This window comes from Momordica charantia, assembly GCF_013281855.1.
Source record: "Momordica charantia cultivar OHB3-1 chromosome 2 unlocalized genomic scaffold, Mcharantia_2.0 BLBB01000002.1, whole genome shotgun sequence".
In the NCBI taxonomy this organism is placed as follows: domain Eukaryota; kingdom Viridiplantae; phylum Streptophyta; class Magnoliopsida; order Cucurbitales; family Cucurbitaceae; genus Momordica; species Momordica charantia.
Genome location: NW_028275160.1, coordinates 4,152,766 through 4,165,549, shown reverse-complemented (window position 1 = coordinate 4,165,549; position 12,784 = coordinate 4,152,766). Strand labels below are relative to the sequence as shown.

At 31.0% G+C, this 12,784-nt stretch overlaps 1 protein-coding gene across 1 annotated transcript; it reads left to right on the top strand.

Annotated features, from left to right (window-relative positions):
• The first annotated feature begins 6,150 nt into the window (after window positions 1–6,150).
• CYCD6;1 (Cyclin D6;1) lies at window positions 6,151–8,185 on the top strand. The gene is made up of 6 exons (XM_022284924.2): window positions 6,151–6,475; window positions 6,551–6,640; window positions 6,731–6,826; window positions 6,926–7,127; window positions 7,223–7,353; window positions 7,509–8,185. Exons 1-6 carry the CDS (start codon window positions 6,314–6,316, stop codon window positions 7,806–7,808), a joined length of 981 nt encoding a protein of 326 aa, XP_022140616.2. The 5' UTR covers window positions 6,151–6,313; the 3' UTR covers window positions 7,809–8,185.
• The last annotated feature ends 4,599 nt before the right edge of the window (window positions 8,186–12,784 follow it).

The following is a 12,784-nucleotide window of genomic DNA, read 5'->3' as shown; positions in this document are numbered from 1 at the left end:
AAAACAGTGGGAACTAAAACTAAATTAAAAAAAAAAAAGATTTTACGAGGGAGAGAATTAATGTAAAAATAATTGTGGTAAAGGCATAAGATAATAAAAAAAATGAAGTTAGGAGAAAAATAATAGGAAAGGGGTAAAATTATTAGATAGAAAGGTGTGACATAAATAAATAAATAGAGGTAGGCCGAATTTGTCCTCCCAAGTAGAGGAAGCCCACAAATTGGAAATTGGATGTATATATTATTACATTTTCAATCTAATAATTTTTTTTTTGTATTAAATTATTACAATTCAATGATGGTGTATTCTGCATGGGGGGTTTCGCGTGAAGTATCCACTTATCGTCTCTGTCCCCTCTCTCTGTTTTCTGTTTTTTTCCCTTCTTCCCCATATCTTAAACCTGTAAAAACTAGAGAGTAGAGAGAGAGATGAAAAGCAAAAAGGGGAAATATGTGGGGGCCTTGGTGGGTGTGGACTGTGGGAGAATAGTTTATTTTCAAGTCACAAATGTATTCTAATTTGGTTTCTTTATACTTTCTCTTAGATCAATGCATAGAAAGATACCCAACGAGACGAAAGTGAAAGGGGTGAAAAAAAAAATAAAATCAAAACTTTTTTTTTTCCTAAAGTGGTTTGGTCAACATTTAAATCATTATATAGAAACAGATCAAAATTCCAGGTGAAGCAACCCCCTCTGAATTAAAGCTATTGGAACGTTCTCCAAACGAATTGGGGACTCATACCCCCAAAAGAAAAAAAAAAATTTATCATTTTTCCCCCATGCTTTAATTTTATAAATTTCTTTGAGACGAAGGAATTGACTCTTGGAATCCGATGGAACTTTGTTATTGAAAGGAAATTAAGGAGATGAATCGTAAAGAAACAGGAGCGAATGGAATTATTATTTTCGTGCGATGTGTTGGTCATAATTAATTTCCATAACGTGAGAGCCGAAATTTGCTTTGGAATTATTTTGCCAATAAATGGGGTTTCTCGAATATAATGCGCATTATGATGTTTAATTCTATGGTAGGAAGAGGTTGATATATTCAAGTAGTTGAGATGGGAAAATATTAATTGGGTACGTCGTCTTTTTTTTTTTTTTTTACGTTTGGTCACCTGCTAATCATGTAGTATTTGCCAATATGATCATAATTTTTTTTTTATAACCAACCTAACTTAACAATAAATGATATCTGTTCTTTTTAATTAAAAGATCAATTTCCATATCTTACGTAAATAAAATAATAAAATTATGTGGAGTTGTTTTGTATTAAAAAATGATTAAGTTGGTAAATGCAATGCTCTAGAGTATTTTAACTAATAATCACGTGAAAAGTTGAAGATGATATATTATCATGATAAATCCGATCAATTGATTTAATTAATGAAAATAAAAAAGGCTGAGGGTGGTGGATCTATTTGGAAAATGAGTGCGTGAGGAATGGAAAAAGTGGGGAAAATTTTATGGTCGCATTAAGCCACAAAAATCTGATTAGAATATGAAGCCCTTTTCCTTTGGAAAGTTCCAACACACTAATATATATCCACCCATCCTACTGATTATATGCCATATAATCAAAGTACAAAAGGTTTGTCAATTTCATCACTATAGCTTTATGAAAGATATTAATCAATACATGTTGTATCAAAAGTGATGGAGCTCTTAACTAATAACCATGACTTTTAGAAAATAGTTCGACAACAATTATGTTTTAGAAACAATAATTATTCTTAATAGAAACGTTTAATGCTCTTAAGCCACATGGGGGTTATCTTTTTGACAATTGGAGTTTTGCTATACTTGAAATTTGGTCATTGCCAGTTCTATGATCGACAATTTTGGAGTATTTCATTTGTAATTGTTTATTTTTGTAGGATTAAACTTTGATGCAGGATTTTACACGTCATTCAAGGTGGACTCTAATGTAGGTTGGACGCCTTGCAAACAAAAATTTTGCAAAGGAATGATGTTCAATCATGTATACTACGAAGCTTAAGAAGTATTTGGTCGAATTGGTGTTGAGTCAAATTTAGATGAAGACAAATAGATTGTGTACATGTGAAAATTAAGAGAACTCCACCTTCTATATAAAGGGAGTATTGAAAAACGATGCTTACAATAGTAGCGTCGTACTTGTCATGATCTTCCACCTATACATTTAGAAGACTCTTTGCTAGATGAATTTATATCTCTCTGGCTGTCAATGGATTTTTTGTCATTCGAAATCTTTTTCAAGTTGGAGTCTAGTTGAGCTCTACTCTTTGGCATGTTTGCCGCTTCCTCTTCATCCTCAACGTGTTTTAGTTGAAACTCGGATACACATTAAGTTGAAACTAAGATGCACACTTGAGGTAGGAGAGAACCCAATGTTTACTTTTGGTTTTAGCCTTAAAGAGTTATAGTTTTATCTTATTGCGTAATTCATGTTTTAAAAACACTTTAATTACAACCATAACTAAATTGGAAAAACAGCTGAGATTTTCTATGACAATATTTTTATTTAAACTTTATATTTTTAAGAAATAAGCCGTTTTTACTAATTATTCCTTTGTCTAGTTTCCAATTTTTTAAAATACTTTTTAAATCTTTCAAAATCATAAAACACTAGCTTCTGAATATATGTATATATATATTTAATTTTTATACAAATATCACAATAGTAAATTTAAGCATTCCCTTTTTATTAAAAACAAATTACAGTAATTGTCTAAAAGGTGAGAAATGAAATGGAAGTAGAAGAAATCAAATACTTCAATTTTGATTTTCCAGCATCAGAAGCATCGACCAATCGAATTCCTAGATTCTACTTTATTATTTTATTTAAATGTTACTTGTCTTTACTTTCGTGGTAGGTCTTTTTTAACTGATTCCCACTCCCCGCACCTATTTTTTATCTTCACCATTCAAATACATCCAAATAATCTCCATTCGAGGCTCATATCTCCCCCACCTGATCAACTTATTTAAATATCCCCCTTTTAAAAATTTAATTTCTATGATTTTAATTGAATTTAAATTTGACTTTTACCATACGATTAAATTTCCAGATCATACTTAAACTGTGTTTACTTGTTTGGATATCCTATTTACTTATAATTAACTAAGATAGAAAGATCGGTTCATTATCATATGGATAAAAAACAATATAATAATGTTAAAAACAATTGTAAATTTTGAACTAAATTATAAAGACCAAAATAAAACTTTTAAAATCGCATAGTTGAAAATTTTAATAAACTACAAAATTGGTAATTAATAATAAACTAGGAATGGGTGGGTATAAAAAGATCTATATACTACCGAATTGTGCATTATTAGTATTTTTTTTCGTCTTCTCTTGACTTTCTCATCCTCCAATTACAAATATGATTTTGCATTTATTGTCCTACTGGTAGTCTTCTTCTGCTTGTAACGACATAGCGTTTCGTTCCATTCAACACAACAGAACGACACTGAATCACAATTCACAAAAGCTGTAAACCTGAACTTGTTTGTTCTTTAATTATAAAAAAAAAGAAAAAAAACTATATTTTAACTTGTAAGGTTTTGATTTGGAAGGATCAGATTTGTGGGGATGGGAAGCTGGATCTTAATTACCTAGAGGAGTAGATATTGCGGGAATGTGGTTTGTCTGTAGCGGGCAGCGGTTTCAGGCTTGCCCGTTGCCCTACATCTTCTAGTTTTTGTCATTATACTATTACAAAATTAATTTCCCTTCTTAATCTTCTTTATATTCATTTATTTCCTTGGATACTTACCCACACCTTTTTACCTTTTTTTAATTATTGATTCACTTCCGTCCCTTTGGAACAAATTAACCAAACAAAATGGAAGTTTAAATCTCAACTTCCTTTTGTTAAACTAAAAAAAAAAACCATAATCTATCTTTCGTTTTATTTTAACTATCTTGTACTCAAAGTCAAATAGTTAGATCACGAGTCAATTAGATAACATAGATCATAATTTGAACATAAATGAGTAGATAAGACACTTAGCTCCATATTATTTTTAATTAAAATTATATTTTATTTTATTACTATACAATAGTAAAACAATTTTTTTATTATAACAATTGAAATAAATTTTTATTAGAAGAAACATCCTTTAATATAAAATATTATTAAATTTTAGTGTTAAAATATTTAATAATAAAGAAAATTCTATTTTTAAAAAATGTAATGATATTAATTAATAACAAGTTAACAACAAAGTAAAATTAAAAAATTAAATACAAATTTGTAATATTTTATAATAAAATCACATCCACTCGCAAAAGTTTTATTAAATAAAAAATTATTAATAGTATAAATAAAAGAGAAATAATAAAAGTCTCTTGGATAGATGAGAGAGAAATGTAAAAGTTGAAAGTAATTATAATAAAGGTGTAGAGTCTACCAAATAAAAGACGAGAATAAGATTAATAAGATTACAGTATTGGAATCCTATTACACATTTTAGAGAGGACCAATTACAATGTTTGAGGTTAAAATATTATCATCTAGTTATATATCCATGATGTTTCTTTGACTGTCTGCTTACGACTAACAAAATTTGAAATCAAATAAGAATAAAAAAGAGTATATTTATAAATTTTTTTTAGCAATTTGTTAATTATATTACATGTTCGTTGGTTACCTTATGTACCTATTAAAGCTTTTCTTTATCTTCATATTTTCATCAATTTATTTACTTATATTTTTCTTTTAAAGGTTCCCTTCTGAACGCATTTTATTTCACTACATTAAATTTATTTATTCTGTAACTTCAAAAGTAATTAGAAAAAAAATGATCGTATTCTTAATATATTTTCTCCGTTTCCTACTCTCTCTCTTGTAATTTTTAAAAACTAAAATTAGGAAGTGGTATTACACCTTTTATTTTTGTTCTTCAATGGTTCGTAAAACAAAGTATATAAATTAGATACTGAAAAGCAACTTTTTACCAATTAAAAAAAATTATAATAGTAAGGACATTTTTGATAGCCCCATTTATTCCAAGAGAATCAGAAACAAACAATGAGAATAAAATTTTTATTATGTGTGAGGATAGAACCAATTAGAGAGAGACCTATGTTAATTCAGTTCTCTTTTTTCATTATGTGCCTCACACCTTTTTAATAATTAAATTTACAACTTTACATTTCTCTTTCTCATCCTGTAACTTTTTAGTTAATGGTTTTATAGAACCTATATATATATATATATAAATACAACTTTTGAATTTTCCCTCTCATCTATCACTAAGATCTATAACTTTTTAATTAATCGTTTTATACTTTCAATATATAATTAATCATCGTATACTTTTAATATATATATTAATCGTCGTGTACTTTTAATATATATATATAGATACAAACACACACTACTAATAACTTTTGTTCTAATAAAAATTTCTACAAATTTTATTAAGTGACATGATTTTATTATTAAATATTACAATGTTATGTTTAACTTTTTAATTATTCAATTATACTTGGTTACTATTAATTAATATCAATTAATTTTTTCAAATATAATTCCTTATTATTAAATATTAGAACATTGAAATTCAATAATATTTTATATCAAATAATGGACGTTCTAATAAAAATTGCAGTTGATGTAGTCTATTTAATTATTTATTATTTGACAATATTGAATTAACTGTACTATTAATAAAGTAGTAATGAAATAAATTAAAATATTATTTTAACTAAAAAATAAGTACAATTTGTAATAGAAGATTTTAATAAATAAAAGAAAAGATTTTTAATTCCAATTTAAAAAATTTATTGTAATCAACATTAAAGGTTTTGGATTTCAATTGAATTTGAGCAAAGGAAGTTAATATGTAGTATACTGAAAATACTTGATAAAAAAGAAAAGGTATTTATAGAGTGTATTTGACTCACGTGGTGGTTAAAATACTTTCAAAAAACAAAAAGAAAAATGTAGAACCTAACCTTAAAGTAATTTGTCACTAAGCGGCGAAAATAAAAATATAACGTTGAAAGTTAAAAAGAAGTGAAGGTAGTTAAAAATAAAAGTTAGTGGTGCGAATACTGAAATTCCGACATATTACGGTTGTGACCCCACTGGATGACTCCCCACTTCCATTTTCCTTCCCAACAAGAGAAAGAGAAAGAGAAAGAGAAAGAGAGAGTTAAGAGAGTGGTACGAGTATGAAGGAGTAAAATTGAAGTCTCCTCAACTTCCTTCTTTTAAGAAACAGCAACGGACTCAGCTTGTCTTTAAACAATGCCTTCTTCTTCTTCTTCTTCTCCCCCTTGCGTGTACTGAAATCCCTCTCGCCTCCTCCTCTGTACCAATGGATCTCGAGAACCCTTTCACATTCACCCATCTCCACGACCTCCACTCCCTCTTCCTCATCGAATCCGATCACATGCTCTCCCACTCTTATCTCCACACCCTTCTAACTTCCCACTCCCATTTCGCCCTCCGCCGAGACGCCATTTCTTTAATCTCCCAGGTACGTACGGAACTTACTTCTCCATTTTCTCTCTTTTTTTACCTTTTTACTCAACCAAATTAACTCCCATTACAGTGCTGCTCTACCTGTAGCATCGATCCCCACGTCTCCTACCTTGCCGTCAATTATCTCGATCGCTTCTTCTCCTCTCAGGGAGTCCCCGCGGTAACGTTTTCTCAGTTTTTTTCTTTTTTACTTCCCCTGTTTTCGAAAATTGAAGTAGAAGGTAACCGACTTTGGGGGTTGTGTGTACAGCAACCTAAGCCATGGGTGTTGAGGCTTCTTGCGGTCTCTTGTGTTTCCCTGGCGGCGAAAATGAAGCAGACGGAACAAACCCATTTCGATTTTCAGGTATTATTGCTTTCATCATCCTCCGTGGAAACAAGTAGCCAACCCAATGCCAAATGCCAAATCCAGAGCTAACTCAATTTTGAAACTCTTCTGAAACAGGGGAACGAGGGCTTCATTTTTGATCCCCAAACAGTGCACAGAATGGAAGTTCTCATCTTGGGAGCTCTGAAATGGAGAATGCGCTCAATCACCCCCTTTTCTTTTGTCCCCTTCTTCCTCTCCCTCTTCAAACTCAGAGACCCTCCATTACTGCAAGCTCTCAAAGCCAGAGCTACAGAAATCATCTTCATAGCTCAAAATGGTAAATATCTGAAGAACAAAACAGAGAAGAAAAGCAGACATTTTTCTGGATCAATGACAGATACGATAACAGAGACATTGTGTTTTTCTTTGTAGGGATTAAGCTTTTGGAGTTCAAGCCATCAGTAATTGCTGCATCTGCTCTCCTCTCTGCTTCACACGAGCTCTTCCCCATTCAATATCCTTGCTTCAGAAAAGCAATTCTCAACTGTTCCTATGTACATAAAGTAAATACCCTTCCTTCCCCATTTTGTTTATGTTCAAAATTAATACACATGGTATTGATCTGAGAAACGAGAAGGCAATAAATGCAATCTCACTGAAATATATATTATTTGGACATTCTGATTAAAAAAAAAAAGGATGTGGGTGTGGATGGCAGGAGGAGGAGGAGGAGGAGGAAATGTTGGTAAGATGCTTCAAGGGAGTACAGGAGATGGTAATAAATGGGTACGAGAGGGGATTTGATGTGGCACAGAGCTCAGACACGGCGGCCAATGTTCTGGAGCACCATTTCTCAAGCTCTGAAAGTGAAAACAACACCTTCATCACTGCCAATTCCAGATTAGACAAGGATGGCAAGAAGAGAAATGGTATTGGGCACTGCAAGAATCCGACGGTCCAGATTTCTCAGATCCAACAATGCGATCTCTCTTTCTCTCTCTCCCCCCCTGGCTGGTGAGGAAGATGGAAAGTGACTGTTGACTGACTGGCTGGGGAGGCGCTCGCCGGAGTGAAAATGATGCGGGAAAAAGGGAAAAAAGGGGTTATGTTATTGTTATGGTAGATGTAGATGAGTAGATGAAGTTGATATGTGATGGAGAATGGGTGTGGGGAGATTTTGTAGGCTAAAAAGAGGAGAAAGGTGGGAATTTTTGTTCCTTTTTGTTGTTATTTGGGACCAAAGACAAAACATAACTTTGAAGTGTCCTTATGGGGAGTTGGATTTGGGTTTGGGTTTTCTGTTTTCGGGTTTTAGTGTTCTTCTGTCTCTTAGTTTCTGGCAGAAGAATAACTATACTTAATAACTATTCAATAATTTCATTCCAACCTTTTTTACCCCTCACCCTCTCCTCTCACTTTCCATCCTTCTTTTACTTCTCACTCAACTTCCTTTTTTACTCTCATATAAACTAAACTATCCTACATTCTTCATCTACCACCCTCACCATAGTAAAATTATTGCTTAAATTATAGGTAAGGTCCTACAGTTTGTAAAGTTACATTTTAGTTTGTTGTTGATCAACTTTGAATTAGTTCCAAATTTCAAGTTTTGTCGATCAGAATTAACATTCACATATAATTACTAGTATGTGACATATAAAGATGATGATACCAACATATTTTACAATGGGGAAGATAATTACAATCTTACTAGAAAATATCCGACATTCAAAATTGGTAGAGGTCAAATAATGAACAAACGAGTGAGCCATACTTTTGTGTTTGAGATGAATATTGAAAAATGTATCTTTTAAATAGAACTACTTTTTCTTGTGATATCCTTAGAATAATTACAAATTTAGAGCATAAGTTAAAAGTTTTTTAATAAAAAATGCACAATGTTTCACAATAAATAAATTAAAGATTTTGGATTGATTTTTTCTTTTTCTTCTCAAAAGACTAGGATTGCTTAAAATTAATTTTTAAACAAACGTTTGGGAGATGATCATTTTAAAGTGGTTAGTATGCTCTCATAACAATGAACATATAATATTTTAAAACTTTAAAAAGACAACCAAAAATATCTCAGGAAACCTCATAAGAAATTGCGTGGGAAGTTATTTTTGTGTCTGGGTTTCAATTCAATTTCTACGAGAAGAAGGTGAGGCATGATCTTAGAAAAGAAAAAACCTAATCTTTGTCCATACACTGTTAAACCTTTGAAAAGAAAGAATATAAGAACTGGTGAGTGTTTGGAGGATTGATTACAGGAATATAATATGTTTGGTTTTATGTAATCCGTTCGATGGTCCCCTGTAATGAGCATGAGATTTCCCTATCAAATATAAATCTGGACCCATTTTTTTGTTCTTGAGATCACTGTTCTCTGCACCCAAAAGATGATAACAACTGGACGGAGGTGGAATGGGACAGTACAGAGCGATAGAGAGGGAAGATTTAAATTTAAACTTAAACTTCATTACTATACCATTAATGGCATTGCATAATTAATATATTCAAAACCAACCACCTCCCCATTCAAATTAAAAACAATGACTTTGGTTAAGACTTTGGCTTCCAAGTCCAGTGTTCAGTTTTATTATTATTATTAATATGGGCTGTTACGTTTTACTTTAATGTATACTTGCTCCTCTGACTTACAAGTCCTCGAAATGAGTGGGTTTGGACTTGAGAAATTCATCAGCTTCCTTTTCCTTAGCCTTAGGTGCTAATATTAAACTGAAATTTGAGAAGCATTTGATTTCTCTCTCTGTAGAAAAGCCAAGTGTTTCTTTTCCTTTTTTTTTTTCACTGGTTCATGGATAAGAATCCAATCCTTTGGTTGGAGATTGAGTCTCTGGAGTAAAATTCACGTAAAGATCGATTCTTTCCCATTAATTAGTGGGTCAGTGGTCCAAGTTTAAGAAACGCCTAGCTAATTAACCAATAGTACATCGAGTTAAAACTGAAAGCAAGAAAAATCACAGAACACCCCCTTTAGGCCCGTTTACTTACGGCAATTGGAATGGGATGTAATCACAATAAAAAATATTTCATCTTGTTTACCGTCAACAAATTGAAATAAGAATCAAATATATATGTGTCCATCTTTATTTCTAACTATTTACAAATCCCTAAATTTTTTTAATTAAAATAAGAATGAATTTTAATTTATTTTATTGATAGTAAATATATTTTTGTTACAATAATTTTTTAATATTAAACAAATAATAAAAATAAAATTACATCAACTAAATTTTTTTTTATTAGGACAACCATTATTTAATATAAAATTATTAAATTTCTATTTGAAAAAATGTATTGATTAATGCTAATAATAACAAAGTAAAATTAGTTAATTAATTAGCACCTCGGGTGTTGACACCCAAGATCCAGGTTCGAAATTCAATTCATATGTCCAGTAGTCGAAAAAAAAATAGTTAATTAAAAATTTTAATAGAAATTTGAAATATTTGATAATAATATAAATAAAAAAGAAATAATAAAAAATAATTAATTAAAAAGTAATAGAATTTAGATCAGAGAGAAAGGATAAAAGTTGTAAAGTAATAATTATAAAGGTGTAAGACCACACAATAATTAATGAGAATGAATGAGTTAAGTTGTAGGAGATAAATGAGATTATACATTGTTTAATGATTACAAAATTTGAGGTGTATCCTAATAGATAATTCCATTCCTACAATTTAGTAAACACACAACTACAAAATTTGATTCTCCATCTTTGTTGGCTGGGACATTTTCAAAATTGCATGTAAATTTTGAAAATAACAAAAACAAGTTTCTTTTTTCTTGTTTCCATTCTCCATTTGTTCCCCAATACAAATAAAAAAAATTATTTTATCATACTTGAATCTATAAATGTTGGGGTCATGCAATTCATTTTTATTTATTAAAAATTAGTAAACAGAAACGTTATCGTACGGGGCCTAGAAAAAACTCGAAATAACAAATATGTAGGTGCATGAGATAAGAACAAACCATGCCATAAAGGCGTTTGGCCCACACACCACACCCTCCAGAAAGGTTTCTAGTGTGTTGGGCTTCGTTTCAAAAATTCAATCTCACAAGCCTACTTGCTCCAATCTTTTAGCTACCATATTTATTTTCACCTTTTTAATTCAAATTTTAAAATTGGGTCGAATAGAAAATTTGGATTACTCATCCTTAACATAACTAGAGTATGAATTTGTTCATACATCCATTAAAAAAACACGAAAAGACCTTAATGTACGTGGATCACAATAGTGTAGTGCCATAGGATTTAGGGTTAATTAAAGAAATTATATGTAAAATAATAAATTGTATAACTGAGACTCATAAAAAATAACAATAACGTTGAGGGACAAAATTATTGAATTGTTGGTTTGGATTAGTCGAAGTAATAAATAATAATGTGAATAAGTTGAGTTTAATATTGTTGTTTTAGCAGCACAGTAACTCACAAATTAAACTGTAGGTTGGTTAGTGGGACAATACTTCATGCAGTAGCAGTAGCAGTTGCCACTTTATCCCCTCCTTAAATTAAACCCTTCAGAAACTAGACTGTAGAGGGATACAAAATTCCCAGAGAAAGGTAAGAGTAATAATATCCCCGTGGGACCAGATCATAATAATATCATCTCCATCTCTTCTTCTCCTGGTTGTTCTTCCATTTTCCATTTTTATGATAGTACGCTTCGAGTATAGTTCTCACGACTTTATTTTTTATTTTATCTTAAAAGTCTCATATCAATGGAGATAATTGTCTTTTTTTTACGTGGGACTTTGTTTGCATTTACTCTACAAACCCAACAATTCTTCCCTCGCATAAAGTACCATCGAGCCTCTAGGGCTTTCTTTGTTCCAAGGCTTCCGCCACATCTTGATAGAGTACACCCACATATTAGACTATGACTCTTGATACCATATTTGTTAAGGACAATGGTACCTCGAGTACTCCACGTATCTCCACAATGGTATGATATTGTCCGTTTTGACTCTAGCCTCACGACTTTACTTTTGATTTCACCTAAAAAGTCTCATACCAATGGAGATAATGTTGGTGGTGGCTTGCAGGCTCTGGGTGTCCCATGATGCGTGGCATGGCAGTGTTGAGTTGTGAATGCAAACTCACGTGGAAACCGAGAGAGAGAGGGTTTGGTCTGAAATTGAATGATATATTAATTAAGCATCTGTGAATGTGTTGATAAATAAATTTAAATGCATTGAGGTTGAGGTTGGGTCTGAGCTCTAAGCTTGAGGGAGTGGCGCTTTGTCTCCTATTCTCTGTACTAATTGCTTCCACTGTCTCACTATTTAATATCTCCTCAGCTGCACTCTCAAACCAAATTCATTACTAGACTAAGCTTTTCAGCTACTGACACTATTAATTAATGAAACTTCTTCTTCTTCTTCTTAATTCTTCTTTTCTTAAAAAGCTGAAACCCTGAATGTAAGGTACTGAAATTACAAATTAATCAATATCCTATGTGTATAGATATGAGGCCCCTGTTCTCTTACTAGGTATGTAACAGTAATACAATATTATTATATATTTTATTATGATTTCTTCATAATTGATTTGAAGCTAAGTCACTATATATGCTTCTAAAAAATTCGTGTGAATTTAAGTTAGGTTGGAACATATGACACATGATTCTGGTTGAATTGGAGGTTATGACTAATTAGGAGCAGTACTAATCTTATTTTAAAGTATATTTAATATAATCCTCGGATTTCTATTATGACTTTTTGAAATTTTAATTTCACATAATTTGACTTTTGAAATATTTAATCACATATTTTTTATTTTTGCAATGTTGCGTGATTTAGATTTTAGATTGGAATTGGAATATCCTAATAAGCTTTAATGGAGAAATAGGGTAAGGAACAATAGTGACATTTTTTTTTTTTTGGTATCAAAAATTGATTTTTTATTTTTTATTTTTTATTTTTTTAACTATCATATTACAAATACATTTATAAGGTATT